A 20,169-nucleotide genomic window follows, 5' to 3' on the forward strand; every position below is an offset into this window, starting at 1 on the left:
AATTACAAATTTTGTTACAGGTCGTTTTCTTCTTTTTTTTAGTTTATTTTATTTTTCTGTATTTTTCCTCTTGACTTATTCTTATTGTCGACTCACTTTGGCTATAACTCAATCAGTCCGGTTGTTAAGAAAGATTGAATATCCACTATCATTATCAATTATATCAACAATATGAAAAACGAAACAGAATTTTATAAAAACATAGTCGGTACCTCTGTTAGTGTTACTTTTTGCTCAAAAGCTCGATTTCATATCAATTTCAAAATTTATAAATGTGGAAGTGTTAGGAACCATCCAAAAGAACTTCCTGCAAAATTACAACTTTCAATTCTTTAAAATGAGTGAGAATTTGAGAGTCAAAGTTTTAAAATCAAAAAGTCAATCTTTGTTCTTCAGCCAAATTCGAAGTTTCTGTTTTAATTTGAGTTAAATTGATTTTTATAGGTTATAGAGGTGATTTGAAACATAGTTGGTGTTATAATCTTTGTCTATAACTTCCTTGAAATCAAAATCGTCATTTTTTTCTTTCTTTAAAAACAGCAACTGCTGTGCAGTCTTTTTATTTATTTTTTATTTTTTTTCATTTTATATTATTGAAATTTCTTGATAATGATTAGCTCTAAATATATTGGGGAGTTTAATTAGGCTTGGAATCAATGAAATCGTTACTGGATTTGGCACTGGTCGAATTAATCTTTGATGAAGATGAAGAGGAAACAAGGAACAGATAGATAGGGTTAAATAAATATGGATTGCTAGAATTTCAGAAAGACAAAAATGGCTGGGTGGTAAGGGGTGTTTGCGGGTATTCAGGAGGTCTCGGGTTCGAGCCCCGTCGTGGGCAATTATTTTTACAAAAGCTTTCATAAGGGTATACCTTTTTCTTTTATTATTATTTTATTATTATTATTATTATTATTATTATTATTATTATTATTATTATTATTATTATTATTATTATTATTATTATTATTGTTATTATTATTATTATTATTATTATTATTATTATAAGTGATATTGTTATGCTCATAATTATTATTGTTATTATTATTACTAATAAATGTATTAGTTACAATTTATTATTACTATCATGATTATAAATAGGATTATTATTATTAATATTACTAACATTATTATCACAAGCACGTATTATTATTTAGGATTATTGTTATTATTATCATTTTAGTTATTATTATGTAATACCATTAAGTATTCATTGTATTATTATTTTTATCCTTGATATAAGTGTGCTTATTATGAATATGATTATTATTATTATTATTGTTATTACAAAAGTAAAACAAAATATTATTATTATCATTAATATTAGTATTAGTATCAAGTTATTGTTATTATTATTATTATTAATAACATAAGTATCATTTAATGAACTACTACTAAAATTATTATCTTTGGTAATAAAATAATTATTTTCATAGTTATTATTAATATCACTATTATTACCGTTATCATTAATACTAGAAGTATCATTAAATTTTAAATCTATCATTTTATAGAAACTAGTATTATTATTAAGAATATTATTAGTAGCATCATTATTATTAACATTATAAGTAACATTAAAATAATCATATTTTTTTTATAAAACTTTTCTAATTATTATTATTATCAAATCTAATAGTATTATTACCTTTATTTAATATTTTCATAGAGTTAACAAGCAAATGATAATTATTTAATGATATACTTAATACACATCATAAAACTATAATAATATCTTATTTATTAAAATATATAAAATGAATATACTTAATGAGATAAATAGTTTATTAATATAAAAATTATATCACTAATAATAAAATATATATTTATTCGATTACGATTATACGTTTTAATATATATACAAATAATATAGGTTCGTGAATCCAAGGCTAACCCTATACTTGTTTAATGTCGTTCTATGTATTTTTACTACAAAATACATTAGGTGAGTTTCATTATTCCCTTTTTAAATGCTTTCGCAAATATATTTTTGGGACTGAGAATACATGCGCTGTTTTTATAACTGTTTTACGAAATAGATACAAGTAATTGAAACTACATTATATGGTTGAATGATCGAAATCGAATATGCCCCTTTTAGTCTGGTAATCTAAGAATTAGGGAACAGACACCCTAATTGACGCGAATCCTAAAGATAGATCTATCGGGCCTAACAAGCCCCATCCAAAGTACCGGATGCTTTAGTACTTCGAAATTTATATCATGTCCGAAGGAGGATCCCGGAATGATGGGGATATTCTTATATGCATATTGTGAATGTCAGTTACCAGGTGTTCAATCCATATGAATGATATTTTTGTCTCTATGCATGGGACGTATGTTATTGAGAAATGGATATATGAAATCTTGTGGTCTATTAAAATTATGAAATGATTAGTTATGTTAAACTAATGAACTCACCAACCTTTTGGTTGACACTTTAAAGCATGTTTATTCTCACGTACGAAAGAAATCTTCCGCTGTGCATTTGCTCATCTTAAAGGTATTACTTGGAGTCATTCATGACATATTTCAAAAGACGTTGCATTCGAGTCGTTGAGTTCATCAAGATTATTATTATTAAGTCAATTATAGTAAGATATATTACGAAATGGTATGCATGTTGTCAACTTTCGATGTAATGAAAGATTGTCTTTTCAAAAACGAATGCAATGTTTGTAAAATGTATCATATAGAGGTCAAGTACCTCGCGATGTAATCAACTGTTGTGAATCGTTTATAATCGATATGGACTTCATATGGATGGATTAGGACGGGTCTTCACACGGAAAACCTCTTCTCAAACTCTTCCCTCACGATCTTAGTCACTTGGTCTCGGACCATTTCAGTTACGCGTCCTTCGATTGAACCCTTGACTACTTGTCTAACTTATTTGGCAAAACTCGAGACATAATGTCCAAGCACGGCCTCAACCCTCTCTGTTAGCTCATCCTTCCTTTCATGAGTAGGCGCGTCCAATTCGATTCCATCTTTCGTCTTCATTCTAAAGAATGCACATCGATTAAACAACAAAACGTAAAGGGAATGACATATATATACCACACCGTCCCATCTTGCTTGACATTCATCGTACATTGCTTGTTTGACATGATTTGCACCCGTAACAATGGTAGCTAGTCATTGTTACGAGAGCACGTCGCATTAACTTGCTAGTACAACGCCCATCTCGCTTGATGATTACAAACACAACACAAAACAATTAGCGCAAGGTTAGTTCACATAAACCTAGGCACTAACCATTCCCGGTCCGACCCCAAATCCTACAAGTCCCGCATAAAGTTCATACTCAATAAAGTCTAAGTCTAGGCACCTATCTCAAGTCACCTAAATCCCTTAGACCATGCTCTGATACCACTTGTGTAACACCGTCCATTTTTTTTAAATATACAGCGAAAAATTTATACATATAATACTTAAGTTTTACAATACCACACGATTATTATAATTTATTAGGCGTTACGTTAAACAACTATTATTATGTTGATGTGCGAGCGGAGGGGTACGAAATATTACTATAGTTTAATACGAAATACGGTACTAATTACACAAGTTTTAATTATTTATATAGATGGGATATACCTAAACTCTGCTACAACATTATAGGCAGTGTACCTAATCGTAGAGTAGTGTAGTTTTTAGTAAGTCTGGTTCGTTCCACAGGGAGCTGGTTGATTACGTACTATATTTTTAACAACTATATATATATATATATATATATATATATATATATATATATATATATATATATATATATATATATATATATATATATATATATATATATATATATATATATATATATATATATATATAAGTGTTTATTATTATTATAAAGGGGGTTTTACCGTTTAATGATTGGTTTGTCGATTTTAAATAAAGCGTAAAGATAAATGACGATAATTAAAGTGTGATATATAAAATTGCGATAAATTAAATGACAGTAAATAAAATGACAGAAAATAAAAGTACGATTAGAAATACAATAAAAGTATTATGCTTATTTAAACTTTCGTAATCATGATGTTTGACGTTTTGATTTTAATTTATTACTCTGGGTTAATTGTCCTTTGTCCTGGTTTATTTGATACGTCTATCTGGGTTTTTTTTTCCATAATAGTCCATCGATCATAAATATAAAATGCGAGTGCCCTCGTCAAGTTACTCTTATACCCGAAGTCAAATATTCCAACTAATTAAGGATTTAAACTGTGACGCAGTTTTCACTTCTGTCAACAATTACACCAGTTGTCACTATATGTAATCCACCCCGGTTTTAATTAGATATGAATATTAATTTATCCACTTGACCAGTTTGAATAATCAATTACCCAACCCAAATAATTAATTAAATGATTGTAAAAGATTCCGTATAAACGTCACTAAATAGGACAATCATAATCATTATTAATTATTAGGTTAATTAATTTGAAGATAGGTTCGATAGACTCCAATGAGTTGTCACTCGATTAGACAATACCCCCATCTATTAATAGTCCATAGTCCAATATCCACAGGTGTCGGTCTTTGTTCAAACCTTAATTATGGTCCAAAGTTCAATAACCCCGTCTTTAATATTTAGTCTAACATCATGATTACTTTGGCTTAAATAAGCATAATAATAACTTAGTTACGAGACATTAATTTAAAAAGGAAGAACATAGCTTATAGTGATTATTAATAGCGTAGCGTTACACGGACAGAGTTTCGACTTTAAAACCCGTAAAACATTTCTTACAATAACCCAATTATTATTAAACTTAAATTAAAATTATAAATATACATATATATATATATATATATATATATATATATATATATATATATATATATATATATATATATATATATATATATATATATATATATCGATAGATTGAGAGAAATGAAAAGAAAAAGGTGTGAAGGATTTGGCAGAATGCTCGAGCTTTTATAGGCCAAATTGATCATGTGCTGCTCCGCGATCGTGGAGGTTTTACCCTTTGCAGCTCCACGATCATGGAGTTTCGAGTTCCAGCTCACCATTTAAATTCAAAACGTGGGCTGCTGATTTTTATAATATATATATATATATATATATATATATATATATATATATATATATATATATATATATATATATATATATAATATTATGTAATTATATATATATTATATATATAATATTATGTAATTATATATATATTATATATATAATATTATGTAATTATATATATATTATATATATTATATTATATTCTTGTGCATAGTTGACTTGTAATTTTAGCTCCGTTGACTCGTACGTTGATACTCGGTTTATGTCTCGGTTCCGGATTTTCGAACGTCTTTTCGTATGCTTAGATATCTTGTACTTTGCATTCCGCAACTTGTACTCTTATCAATATTTAGACGTTAATCATAAATAAATAGTATCATTTGGAGTGTAACTTGTACGTTTGAGCATTTTGGACGTTTTTGTCTTCAAATCTTCATTTTCGTCTTTCGTCATCGCACTTATTTATTTAAACGATTATAACTTAAAAATAGAACAATTACAACTAAAAACTTTACATATTGGAAGGATATTGCGACTAAATATATGATCAGTTGGAGCACTATCAAATATCCCCACACTTGAACGTTGCTTGTCCTCAAGCAATACATAACTTGAAATTAAATCACACTTCACTCGAATCACTTTTTTTTATTCTCACACTTTATACATTAGTGATTTTGATACGGCAGTATAAACAATGATAGTAACGATGTGGTTTACAGTCCCACATGACTATGAAAATTTAGATCCTTTAAGAAAATTTGATCTTTATGAAAACTTTTGATCTTTTGAAAATTCAAGCTAGATTTTACCCTAGACAAGTTTTTCGGAATAACCCTTCACCGGTGTTTGCAAAATGTTTTTGTAGGTTTCGGATTTTTAATATTTTAGCTCAAAACTTGCGGTTTTGTGTCACCCACTTGCTAACCTTGTATTAGGAAAGCACACGTCTAGTTTACTTGTCCCGTATATTACCTTTCGATAAACTACCGTCTGGTTGTAAAGGAAAGCGTTGAACAAGCAACTGTTAAGGCAATGTCTAATAACATGCAGATGTTCATGGTCCACAACGTGTCGGATGCAATTACTATCCTTTGTAGGAGCAATAGTAAAGATCACCCTATAATTTTTCGATCTGGCACAAGGTCCTGTCTTCGACCATGATATGCAACCACCGTTCTTACAGTTGACACCCGATTTGGTTCAGGTGACCTAATGAATTTCAGGTGAATTCCTAGGATTTTACGTTCAATGGTAATGAACGCATTAAAAATAGGTTTTCAGAAAATAAATCGATTTTATGTTTGATCAAAATATTTTCTCGTTCAAGCTCGAGTTTAGATATCATAGAATTCCATGAGTTTGTAATTCTCAATCTTTTAAAGTCAATCTCAAGGATTGAGTAATATCAGGCTTAAATACTGATTTTTAATCTTTAAGGAGATTATCCATTCTGGGAGTCTGATTCATTAGTCTTATCAAGCAAATTTACACGGCGCCCTTCCCATTTTACGAGACAGATCCTCTCATCGTTAGGATAAGTCTGACCACATGGCGACCCTGTTTGATGCTGAGGTTCGTGGATTTCCTGCTGATTTTAGAGATGACTTTTCTAGATTTTTCGTCAACCTACAGCTGGCCTGGACGACAACTTCCTGACCTAAATCAAGAAGCGTGTGTCTTTTTCGGAAGACTTTACTTCCTTTTAATGATGGAATTGATTCATCGTGTAGATCCATCTTTCTTTCAAATATATTTAAGTAAATCGGGTAAAACTGATTAGTTTAGTCCAAAACAAAAGTACCTGCAATAATCTTGTACAAAAATATGTGATATATGCTTTAAAGAACTTGATGCATTCTTCCTACACTTAGCTTTTATTTATTTCTTTCTTTGCCTTTTTATTCTCTTCTATTCCATTTTAAATGAATTCTAGCGTTTTAGGTTGTTTCTCAATTTATGTCTTTTCTGAGGTAACAATAATTTCAGTATTATCACCTAGTTTTATCGTTCATAAATATGTATAAACATGATTTTGAGTTCATTTAGTTGAAATAGTTTTTCAAATTTTCAAAAAATTTGTCAATTAAACCAAGTGTAAACCCGAGAGAATTTATAACCCTTCCCCACACTTGAGATATTGCAATGCCCTCATTTGCAAGAAATCAGTAAAAATTTAAATTCATGAGGGTGATTAGCGTAGAAAAAATGATTAAAAATACCGAGTTTTCAAACATATTGTTTTATATCACATTTGATATTTTACGTCTTGTCATTAAAATTAGTAACTTTTGCTGAACTTAATGCCAGTCTTTAAAAGTGCAATGTTTTACCCTGTTTTGTATATAACATAAAATACAAACATATATATACATAATATTTTTTATATATAAAACCTTTATTTATTAAAACAATTTAAATGAATAATTAAAAATTGTCATTTTAAAGTGATTGTTTTAAAAGCAAAGATTTTTGGGTTTTTTAATTTTTTTTGTATACTTTAGATCAATAATATTAAAAATAATGATAACAAAATTTTTCGCCCCGCCCTCGGGTAAAGCAATTTCGGTTCCATGACCTAGTCTTTAACTTATGACGAATTTTAGAAATCATTTTTTTAATCTTAATGAAATAAATTAAATTTTGTTTTTAAATTTACACAAAACTTAAATTTAGAAAGTATATTTATTTCATACAAAACCTACAAATCAAAAAAAATTCAGAATGGAGGGAGAAAACTAGTTCTTTAGTATCTGCTAGTGGAAAAGACCAATCGGATTCCATTCTTGACACTACACGAGAACAGAACAACTAACTCTAGATAGCATTTTATTTTTAGAACATTTGAATCTCCCCACACTTAGGTAGCCGTGGTGTCGAAATTGTGATTAACTTCATCGTCAATTTCTCTTGGACCATAATCAACTTGCATATCTGTGACTTTTGCTTTAAGTCATTGGTCGGATTCCTGTGTAATATCCACAAATTCAACTAGTTTCACCTTTTCTTTAGGCGATAGATTGGATACTAAACGGTTACACAACTTAAAGTTCTCCTTGGTTCTAGCATCGTGAATCCGTTTAATAAGTTTCTTCATTGAACTATTAATAATGGGGTCATTTAATTTCGTATCAACAACGGGGTTCTTTGTTATCATGTCATCATTGGGTGTTACTTCATCTTCCCCACACTTAGGTGTTTTATTATTGTTAAGCACTACCGTTGGAGTTGGTAAAACAATATAGTTTTTACCAATCGTTTTTATTGGTTCAACGGTTTTGGTTGGTGGAGATTTAGAATTTCGAATCACAAAGGTGATCAATTTTTCACCATTACTTAGTGTCTTTCTACCCTCTCTTACATCAATAAACGCCCCGGTAGACACTAAGAATGGTCGACCTAAAATTAGAGGAATGTTCGAGTCCTCTTCTATGTCAATGACAATAAATTCGACTAAAAAGGTTAAATTATCCACTTGAACGGGAAGGTTGTCAGCAATTCCAATTGGGTGTCTAATGGTTTGGTCAAAGAGTCGAACACTCATTTCCGTTGGACTTAACTCACCCACACCTAATCTCTTATATAATGAAAGAGGCATAACACTCACACTTGCACCTAAATCTGCTAGTGCATCATACATGACATAATCACTAAGTAGATAAGGAACAATAAATTCACCCGGATCACCCAACTTGGGTGGAAGTTTTGGTGGAACTGTCTTCACCGGGTTTAATTTTACGATTTTTTTTTTTCTTGCACTTTCTTATTCTTATTCTTCTTTCCAATGGTATCACAAACTTTATTACCTATTACTTGCTCATACTCAATTCCTCTTCTTGGAAACGGGATGGGTGGTCTGTATGGTGCCACCACTGGCTTTACATACTCGGGTGGTGGTGTTGTAACTTCTTCATTGTTACTCACATCTAAAACCTTCCCATCTTCTGGTGCTGGTTTTTCAGAATTTGTTGAAACCATGTTAACATTTTCATTCCGAGGATTTACTTCAGTATTACTTGGTAGCTTTCCTTGTTATCTCTCACTCATCATGCTAGCAAGAGTACCTACATGTTTTTCTAGATTCAAAATGGAAGCTTGTTGAGTTCTTAATGACTGATCAAACCTCTCATTTGTTTGGGTTTGAGATGTAATAAATTGTGTTTGAGATTCCATTAACCTTGCCATCATTTCTTCCAGATTTGGCTTTTTCTCTTCGGATTGTTGTGGTGGTTTATACAAGCCAGGTCTTTGTTGATTGAAAGTGTTATTTTGAGTTGGTTGGTTATTCGAACTTTGTTGGTTATACGAGTTATTGTTGGGTCCATTTGGATTGTAAAGAATGTTTTGATTTCGATTGAAGTTTGGCCTTGGCGGATGATAATTATTTTGATAATTATTTCCCGGCCTTTGGTTCATGTAGGAAACATTCTCTCGTTGTTCCATGGTTTGTTCAATATTACAATCTTTCGTTAAGTGTGGTCCACCGCATTGCACACAACTGATTCGTATTGCGTGAATATCTTTAGTCATCTTTTCCATTCGTCTCTCGAAAGCGTCTATTTTTGCGAAAATGGAATCAAAGTCATGGCTAGAATCGGCTCTAGCCGCTTTAGATGAATGAAAGATATCTTTTTCCTGATGCCACTCTTGTGAGTGGAAGGCTGTGTTATCAATGATTTTGTGAGCTTCAGTTGTGGTTTTCTTCATAATGGAACCACCAGCTGTTGTGTCGATGTATTTTCGTGTAGCAACGTCGACACCTTGGTAGAATATTTGTACTATTTGATAAGTGTCTAAACCGTGCTGAGGACATCCTCTCAACAACTTCCCGAATCTTGTCCACGCCTCATATAATGTTTCATTTGGCTTTTGTGCGAACGTAACAATTTCTCCTTGAAGTCTTACGGCTTTAGATGCCGGAAAGAATCTTTTAAGAAATTTCTCAACTAAAATATCCCATGTGTCAATCGCTCCTTCGGGTAACGATTCTAACCAATCTTTGGCTTCTTCCTTTAAAGTCCAGGGAAACAACATGAGATAGATCTGTTCATCCTCAACTTCTCTGATTTTGAATATTCGAAGATGTTCATTTGCATCTTCATATGGCGTACCACTATATTGGCATTGATTAGTTACCATGTGTAGGATTTTTCTTTTGATTTCATAATCTGGCGCATTAACATATGGCCGAATAATGGCGTGACCTTGGCCTGTGTGTGTGGTTCTAATTCGGTCTTCCATACTTTGAGGTTCTGTTACTTCCATATTTAGATTTGTTGAATTCGAATCACTAGAAGATTCTGATTTAACTGTTTGTGGTTCAGGAGGAATGATTAGTGGTTCAGGATCTTGGAATTGTCCTTGAATATCCTCCGGGTTCTCAATTGTGAAGTCGGGTTTAAAAAATGGATTATCGGAAATTTGAATTGGAGTACTTGTTTGACTAGATGATGATTCTAAAGAAAAATCAACAGCGGCAATATTGGCTAGATGTCTTGATCGGGTTACAGGTGGTGAACGTATGAAAGGTGGTGAATGTTTTGCTCGGTGCATTCACTGAATATCCTATTAGTTATAAATATAAAAATTATTAAAGTTATTAAATTAATAGACTTTTCTGATTTTGTCCACGTTTCGAATAGTCAATAGATGCAGCAGGTACCAGGATCCTTTAAATCGGAAAATTCACAACTCGCCACTAACAAATCCAACTATTACTACGAACCAGAAAATTTGAATGTCTATTAATTTAATCGCTTTTTATAATTTTTTGTCGAAATTTAAAGAAGTTAAAAATCTATGTCCTAAAAACTAGAGCGTAGAAATAAGAAAGAAAAAGAGTGCGACGAAAAACAAAAGGTCGAAAAATAAGAAAGAAAAGCGTCGAAACTTAAAAGTCTAAAAACTAAAAATTAAAAATTGCGTCTAAAGGTATTAAAGCTTAAAAGGAACTCTATATCCAAAACAGCAATAACTTAATTAGGCACTAAAATCTAAAAACTGCGTCACAAAATTCTAAAGCGCCTAAATCTTAATCTAAAGAAAAGCACTTAAGGGATTTTACGGCAAAGTCTAAAAATCTAGGAATCTAAAAATAACTACGGCAAAAACTAAATTAAAACTAATTACGAATGACAAATAATACGAAATAAACGATAAAAATATAAATTATAACTAAAATGATAAAAATACAAATTTTATAAAAATATTATTTTTATATTATTATTATATAAATATAATTAATCTATATAATTAATAATAATAATTAAAACTTAAAATTAGAACTTAAATTAAAACTAGATATAAATATAAATATATATAATTAATTAAAAACCCTAAGTAAATAATATTAATTATTATTAACCCTAATTTGTAATTAATGCTGCTAGAGTGTACCTGTCAGACCCGCTACGCGATCGCTGTGGTTCCTCTCTGCCTTTCTCCGCGATCGCTGAGTAGTACAGTAACCGGACTCCTTTGTTGGGCTTAAATAGTTCAGCCCAATTAATATAATTAATTACGTGGGCTTAATTTTTGGGCTTCGATTTAGGCTCCGGCCCAGTTTAGTTTTTAATATTTATTTGATTTTTTTTTCTGATTTTAAATTATAGAAAATATTTATAGAATATTTATATAAAATATAATAAACTTATATTTTAAAATCTTAAAAATAAAAGTACTTTTTAATTTTATAAATAAAGTCTTAAAAATATATTTTTTTTTCTTTTTATTATTATTATTATTTTTATAATAAATACAAAATATAAATAAGGAATTATATATTTTTACAAAAATATAGTTTCAATATAGCGTTTTTCACTGAGTCCCCGGCAGCGGCGCCAAAAACTTGATGTGCGAGCGGAGAGGTACGAAATACTATTATAGTTTAATACGAAATACGGTACTAATTACACAAGTTTTAATTATTTATATAGATGGGATATACCTAAACTCTGCTACAAGACTATAGGCAGTGTACCTAATCGTAGAGTAGCGTAATTTTTAGTAAGTCCGGTTCATTCCACAAGGAGCTGATTGATTACGTACTATATTTTTAACAACTATATTTATACAAATATATATATATACATATAAGTGTTTATTATTATTATAAAGGGGGGTTTTACCGTTTAATGACCGGTTTGTCGATTTTAAATAAAGCGTAAAGATAAATGACGATAATTAAAGTGTGATATATAAAATTGCGATAAATTAAATGACAGTAAATAAAATGACAGAAAATAAAAGTACGATGAGAAATACAATAAAAGTATTATGCTTATTTAAACTTCCGTAATCATGATGTTTGACATTTTGATTTTAATTTATTACTCTCGGTTAATTGTCCTTTGTCCTGGTTTATTTGATACGTCTATCTGGTTTTTTTGTCCATAATAGTCCATCGGTCATAAATATAAAATGTGAGTGCCCTCGTCAAATTACCCTTATACTCGAAGTCAAATATTCCAACTAATTAAGGATTTAAACTGTGATGCGGTTTTCACTTCTGTCAACAATTACACCAGTTGTAACTGTATGTAATCCACCCCTGTTTTAATTAGATATGAATATTAATTTATCCACTTGATCAGTTTGAATAATCAATTACCCAACCCGAATAATTAATTAAATGATTGTAAAAGATTTCGTATAAACATCACTAAATAGGACAATCATAATCATTATTAATTATTAGATTAATTAATTTGAAGATAGGTTCGACAGACTCCAATGAGTTGTCACTCGATTAGACAATACCCCCATCTATTAATAGTCCATAGTCCAATATCCATAGGTGTCAGTCTTTGTTTAAACCTTAATTATGGTCCAAAGTTCAATAACCCCGTCTTTAATATTTAGTCTAACATCATAATTACTTTGGCTTAAATAAGCATAATAATAACTTAGTTACGAGACATTAATTTAAAAAGGAAGAACATAGCTTACAGTGATTATTAATAACGTAGAGTTACACGAACAGAGTTTCGACTTTAAAATCCGTAAAATATTTCTTACAATAACCCAATTATTATTAAACTTAAATTAAAATTATAATTATAAATAAATATATATATATATATATATATATATATATATATATATATATATATATATATCGATAGATTGGGAGAAAGGAAAAGAAAAAGGTGTGAAGGATTCGGCAGAATGCTCGAGCTTTTATAGGCCAAATTAATCCTGTGCTGCTCCGCGATCGTGGAGGTTTTACCCTTTGCAGCTCCGCGATCCTGGAGTTTCGAGTTCCAGCTCACCATTTGAATTCAAAATGTGGGCTGCTGATTTTTATAATATATATATATATATATATATATATATATATATATATATATATATATATATATATATATATATATATATATATATATATATATATATATATAATATATAATATTATGTAATTTTATATATTATATTATATTCTTGTGCATAGTTGACTTGTAATTTTAGCTCCGTTGACTCGTACGTTGATACTCGATTTATGTCTCGATTCCGGATTTTCGAACGTCTTTTCGTATGCTTAGATATCTTGTACTTTGCGTTCCGCGACTTGTACTCTTATCAATATTTAGAAGTTAATCATCAATAAATAGTATCATTTGGAGTGTAACTTGTACGTTTGAGCATTTTGGACTTTTTTGTCTTCAAATCTTCATTTTCGTCTTCGTCTTCGCACTTATTTATTTAAACTATTATAACTTAAAAATAGAACAATTACAACTAAAAACTTTACATATTGGAAGGATATTGCGACTAAAAATATGATCATTTGGAGTACTATAATATGTTATACAAAAGACATCAGAGTTTGTTATTCAAACATATCCATCAAAACTGCAAGCTCATCCCAAAAACCTTAGCATTCAAGTCTACCTGCAGGGGAGGAAGTGAGGGGTTTGCACAAGGCTAAGTGAATGGTACAGTCCTAACATGTATAAGCATATAGCCTCAAGCTAGCCAATACTGTCTTGATAACAAGAGGATCGGCAGCCTGACCGGGCCCTTAACTCCAATTGATCAAGCTGGAGTATACCGATAATTCCAATTACTGTCTCCCTCGCATAGTATCCAGATGCAGGGGGTGCATCATTCAACTATACTACGCGAATAGTAATTCCTGAACCAGACAGACTCATTCCTGCCTCTTTCCCAACTTACAAATTTGGCATAGCTACAAAACCATAGCTGCCCCACATGTAAGCCAGTTGCCGCTACAAAACCCGCAATTGGCAATATCACTACCAGACTACTAACCCATAGTCGGCATCCAGGTTGGCTACAACAAGTCACATATTATAGCACAGTATATCATATACTAAGTATTCAACTGAGTAAGCCAAGGTAACAGTAGCATAACCCGCTACTAAATACTTACAAACATTAGGCTAGTCCCACTCACCTGGAAATACAAGAACTCAGTAGTCTTATTTCACTGAGCCTTCACCTTTTCCTTTATCACCTTAGAATATCATTTCTCTAGTTAGTAACCATTTCAATCAAATTATACATCAGAAGAAATAAACACATCAATACAGTAAATGGGTCAGAATTGCACTTGACCCAATCATACAAACCTTATCACTCGCACGGGTGGGGTCCCACTCGTGCGACTGACCAGCTCACTTGTACGGATGAGTATCCTCACTCGCACGACTGAAAAACTACACCTACGAGTGACTTTAAAGTCCACTCACATGATTTAGTAGATCACACGCACGGTTGGACACCTCACCCGTACGGGTGAGTGCCCCACTCGCACGGTTAAGCAAGAACAGCAGCATAACTGCAATTCGAGCTTTTTCCACCCAAATTAAAATTTGATTTAGTTTCTTAATATCATTAGATACTACACCTCAAGACGATTCCAACGATAGTTTATTCATCGAAAACGGAGTTACGGTTTGAAAGTTATGACCAAAACAAGTTTCCACAAATCTGACTGGTGCTCACACGCGTGGCTGAGGCCTCACTCATGCGAGTGAGTCCTCACACGTGTGGTTGACCCTCAAAAGTGTGGTCACTCATGCGAGTGACCCGTCACTCGTGCGAGTGACCTGTCACTCGTGTGGGAGCTGAAGAACAGCTCCAGCACGCTGTTTTCAAGTTTTTGACCCAAAAACTCGATTTTTACTTGTTTTGGTCGATTCAAAGGCTCAATAATATCACATAACACTTATATAAACTATTTCTAACATCAATCAAGCAAAACAAACACATATAATCAAGAATCAAACTCAAAATTCATCAAAACCCATTTTAACTCAAAACCCACTTTAAATTACACCAAATTCAGTCATATTTACCTTGTTTGATTACTGGAATCACAGAGAATTAGTTAAACGAATTCACAAGGCTTGGATTTACACTTTTGATTTTATGAATTTGGGAAGCAATAGTTGTTTTAGGGTTAAGTTTCTAAAAATGGTAAAATGGAAGAACGTACAAGTTATTTAAACAGATGGGGGTTTCTTCATTATAAGGAAACCCCATTCCCCACTACACACGGGTATTTACCAGTTACCTAAAATACAATGTACCTCATTAGGTGGTCCTAACGAGGTCCAATTCACATAACGAAACCTATTCTGTGACCCTTGTCACAAAGCGCACATAACTAAGTAATCAAATAATTATTAACCCATAATTATTAAAATCACTAATATTAGTAAAATAATATAAACTAAGGATAAAAAGGTCATTTATCGCTAGGCCCGATTCGAGGTTGTTACAAATCCACCCCTTAAGAAGATTCTGTCCTCAAAATCTGGTCCAAGTCAAACAATTGAGGGTATCTAGCTTTCATCAGCTCTTTCATATCCCAAGTCAAATTAGAACCCAAACTATGTTTCCATTCTACAAGTACCATTGGTATCTGTTTCTTACGTAGCTTGGTAACCTTTCTGTCAGCAATCCTGACTGGTTCTTCAACTAACTTTTTATTCATGTCAACCTTTAAATCCTGCAACTGTAGAATCTGACTTTCGTCGTCTATCTTGCACTTACGAAGATAACATATGTTAAACGTATCGTGAATACCAGCTAACTCTGTAGGAAGATCCAGAACCACGGTTTAATCGTTCAATATCTGCCTGATGTTAAATGGGCCTATATACCTTAGAGCTAATTTTCCGCGTTTACCGAACCGAATTACACCTTTCCACGGCGATACCTTCAGGTACACACGTTCACCCACAGAAAATGTCACTGGTCGTCGATGAGGATCTGCGTACATTTTCTGTCTATCTCTGGCAGCTCTTAACTTCTCTCTAGCTATTGCCACTTTATCAGCGGTTTATTGTACAATCTCAGTACCTGCAAACTGTTTCTCTCCGGCCTCTAACCAACAAGTCAGAGTTCTGCATAGTCTACCATACAATATCTCGTAGGGTGGTAAGTGAGAATCCCATGACCCACCATATTCTAATACACAGGCTCTTAACATATCCTCTAACGTTTGAATAGTTCATTTGCTTTGACCGTCTGTCTGAGGATGATACGCTGTGCTGAGATTAACACGAGTACCCAAATTTGGTTGTAAACTCTATTATTGCTTTAGCCGTGTTTAAGAATAGTCTTCCTAATATGAGAGGAACTCTAGAATCTTCTTCCATGTCCAGAATAACAAAATCTACTGGGAATACTAAAGTACCAACTTTAACTAGCATGTTCTCCATTATCCCTCTAGGATATTTTACTGATCGATCGGCTAGTTGTATGCTTATTCGTGTTGGTTTCAATTCTCCAAGGTCTAGTTTAGCGTATAGTGAATACGGCATTAAATTTATACTAGCACCTAAGTCTGCCAATGCTTCTATTGAACTAAGACTACCCAGAAAACATGGAATTGTGAAACTTCCTGGATCTGAAAGTTTTTCTGGTATCTTATTCAATAGCACTGCAGAACAATTAGCATTCATTGTTACAGCTGAGAGTTCTTCCATTTTCTTTCTATTTGTGATTAGATCTTTCAGAAATTTAGCATATCTAGGCATTCCTAAAATCACATCAATGAAAGGAAGATTTACATTTATTTGTTTAAACATATCCAAGAATTTGGATTGCTCGGCTTCAAGTCTTTCTTTTCTCATTTTACTCGGGTAAGGAATTGGTGGTTGGTATGGTTTAACATAAGGTTTTACCTTAACTGTGTTATCTTCATTAACCTTTTCAACTACCGGTTCTTTTTCCTTATCTTGATCAGGTTGTGGTTCTTGTGGTATAGGAATAGTGTCATCAGAAATTACAGGTATTTCAGGTGGTTTAAGTGTAATACCACTTCTTGTGGTAATGGCTTTAGCTGTTTCATTCCGGGGGGTTAGCATTTGTATTGCTAGGTAGACTTCCCGGTTTTCTTTCACCTATCAACCTTGCTAGGTTACTTACTTCTTGTTCCAGATTTTGAATAGAAGCTTGTTGATTTCTAAATGCTTGAGCATTTTGTTCATTAGTTTGTTTCTGAGATGTGAAAAACTGAGTTTGAGATTCAACTAACTTTCACATCATGTCTTCTAAATTTGGCTTTTTATCATCGATTTGTGGTGGTTTATTTTGAAAAATAGGTCTTTGCTGATTATAAGGATTGTTGGATACTTGTTGATTGCTAGGACCTTGTTGATTGTTGTATGGAACATTTCGGTTATAGTTCTGATTTTGATTGTAGATCGTTCTTGGCGGTTGATAATTATTCTGATAATTATTTTCAGCCTTTGGTTTATGTAGGAAACATTCTCTCTTTGTTCCATTATTTGTTCAATACTGAGACAATATTTTGTCAAATGTGGTCCTCCACACTGCTCACAACTATTTCGTATTGAGTGAATATCTTTAGTCATCTTTTCCATTCATCTCTCGACAGCATCTATCTTTGCGGAAATGGAATCAAAGTCATGGCTAGAATCGGCTCTAGCTGCTTTAGATGATCTAACGATATCTTTTTCTTGGTGCCACTCATGTGAGTGGGAAGCAGTGTTATCAATAATTTTGTAAGCTTCAGTTGCGGTTTTCTTCATAATGGAACCAGCAGCTGCTATATCGATGTCTTTTCTTGTAGTGATGTCGCATCCTTGGTAGAATATTTGTACTATTTGATAAGTGTCTAAACCATGTTGCGGACATCCTCTCAATAAATTTCCAAATCTTGTCCATGCCTCATATAGAGTTTCATTTGGCTTTTGTGTGAACGTAACAATTTCTCCTTGAAGTCTTACGGCTTTAGATGCCGGAAAGAATTGTTTAAGAAATTTTTCAACTAAAACGTCCCATGTATCAATCGCCCCTTCAGGTAACGATTCTAACCAATCTTTGGCTTCTCCCTTTAAAGTCCAGGGAAATAACATGAGATATATCTGTTCATCCTCAACTTCTCGGATTTTAAATAAAGTACAGATCCTATTAAATGTACGAAGATGTTCATTTGGATCTTCCTTCGGTGCACCACTAAATTGGCATTGATTAGTTACCATATGTAGAATTTGTCCTTTGATTTCATAATCTGGCGCATTAATGTCAGGTTGAGTAATTGCGTGACATTGGCCAGTGCGTTTAGCTCGCATTCGGTCTTCCATACTTAGAGATTCCAAATTTTCCATGATTGAATTTGTTGAATCTGAATCGCTAGAGGATTCTGATTTAATGGGTTATTCCTCGACAATCTCCGTTTGAATGATTGTTGGTTCCGGAGGAAAGATTAATGGTTCAGGATCTCTGAATTGTCCCTGAATATCCTCCGGATTCTCAATTGTGAGGTCGGGTTCAAAAAATGGATTATCGAAAATTTGAATTGGAGTACTTAGTTGACTAGATGATTCTAAAGAAAAATCAACGGTGACAATATTGGCTAGATGTCTTGATCGAGTTACAGGTGGTGAACGTTTTGCTCGGTGCATTCACTGAATATCCTATTAGTTATAAAAGATAAAAATTATATAAGTTATCAAATTAATAGACTTTTCTGATTTTGCCCACGTTTCGAATAGCCAATAGATGCAGCAGATAATCAGGACCCTTTAAATGGGAAGCCCACAACTCGCCACTAACAAATCCAACTATTACTACGAACCAGAAAATTTTGGATGTCTATCAATTTAACCACTTAAAATAATTTTTCGTTGAAATTTAAAGAAATTTTAGAGAAGAAATAGAAAATTATATGTCCTAAAAACTAGAGCGGCGAGAAATAAGAAAGAAAAAGAGTGCATCGGAAAAACGTCGAAAAATAAAAATAAGAAAGTAGCTCGTCGAAACTTAAAAGTCCAAAAACTAAAAATTAAAAGTTACGTCTAAAAGTATTAAAGCTTAAAAAGAATTCTATATCCAAAACGGCAATAACTTAAAAAGGTACTAAAATTTATAAAACGGCGTTGCAAAATTCTAAAGCACCTAAATCTTAGTCTATAGAAAAAAAGTACTTAAGAGATTTTACGTCAAAGCCTAAGAGTCTAGAAATAAAAATAACTATGGCAAAAACTATGACTTAAAACTAAATACGAATGAAAAATTACAAATATTACGCTAAAACAAATAAAAAGATACAAAATATAAAAATAAACTTAAACTTATAAAAAGTACAATTTTTATAAAAATATTATTTTTATATTATTTATTTATAAAAGTATTAATTTTATAATTTATTAAAACTAATTAAACTAAATAATACAAATTAATTAAATACTAAAACTAAATAATTAAATAAATAACCCTAATTAGGGTTTTAATTAATTATAATTAATTTATACTCCGTAATTAATGCAGTAGGTCAGAGGTTTCAGGCGTGTCAGGTTACCTCATGCGATCGCATGAGATTTCCTTGTTAATTCCATGCGGTCGCATGGAATTCGGATCCAGTTCAGAAGTTGGGCTTCTACAGTACCTTGGCCCAATTTTATTTATTATTTTTTTCTGTTTTAATATTTATATAAAATATTTATATAAATTAAATAAAAACTTATATTTTAAAAACTAAAATAAAAATAAAGAGACTTTATAATCTTATATATATATTTAACAAACTCTTAAAAATATATATATATTTTGTTTTTCTTTTCATATTTTTGTATTTTTAATATTTAAAACGTATTTTTACAAAAAGAAATTAAAAC

At 31.7% G+C, this 20,169-nt stretch overlaps 1 protein-coding gene and 2 non-coding genes across 3 annotated transcripts; 2 read left to right on the forward strand and 1 right to left on the reverse strand.

The window, feature by feature from the left end:
• Positions 1 to 9,851: 9,851 nt before the first annotated feature.
• On the forward strand, positions 9,852 to 9,958 carry LOC139903287 (small nucleolar RNA R71). The gene has a single exon (XR_011778118.1). It is a non-coding gene; the product is annotated as a small nucleolar RNA R71 (small nucleolar RNA).
• A 5,854-nt stretch (positions 9,959 to 15,812) lies between these two features.
• On the reverse strand, positions 15,813 to 16,514 carry LOC139900273 (uncharacterized). The gene is made up of 2 exons (XM_071883061.1): positions 16,385 to 16,514; positions 15,813 to 16,117 (listed from the first exon to the last, which is right to left on the reverse strand). Exons 1-2 carry the CDS (start codon positions 16,512 to 16,514, stop codon positions 15,813 to 15,815), a joined length of 435 nt encoding a protein of 144 aa, XP_071739162.1.
• Positions 16,515 to 18,169: 1,655 nt separating this feature from the next.
• On the forward strand, positions 18,170 to 18,276 carry LOC139903600 (small nucleolar RNA R71). Its single transcript, XR_011778410.1, has one exon. It is a non-coding gene; the product is annotated as a small nucleolar RNA R71 (small nucleolar RNA).
• The last annotated feature ends 1,893 nt before the right edge of the window (positions 18,277 to 20,169 follow it).

The sequence above is a fragment of the Rutidosis leptorrhynchoides genome, chromosome 3 (assembly GCF_046630445.1).
Source record: "Rutidosis leptorrhynchoides isolate AG116_Rl617_1_P2 chromosome 3, CSIRO_AGI_Rlap_v1, whole genome shotgun sequence".
Classification (NCBI taxonomy): domain Eukaryota; kingdom Viridiplantae; phylum Streptophyta; class Magnoliopsida; order Asterales; family Asteraceae; genus Rutidosis; species Rutidosis leptorrhynchoides.

What these genes read in the sequence shown, in the direction of transcription:
- LOC139900273 (XM_071883061.1), bottom strand. Translation starts at nt 16,514, where the DNA reads ATGTTAAGAGCCTGTGTATTAGAATATGGTGGGTCATGGGATTCTCAC. An exon ending in CGGAGAGAAACAGTTTGCAG is followed by an intron (nt 16,118 to 16,384) that starts GTACTGAGATTG and finishes ATCTTCCTACAG; the next exon opens with AGTTAGCTGGTATTCACGAT.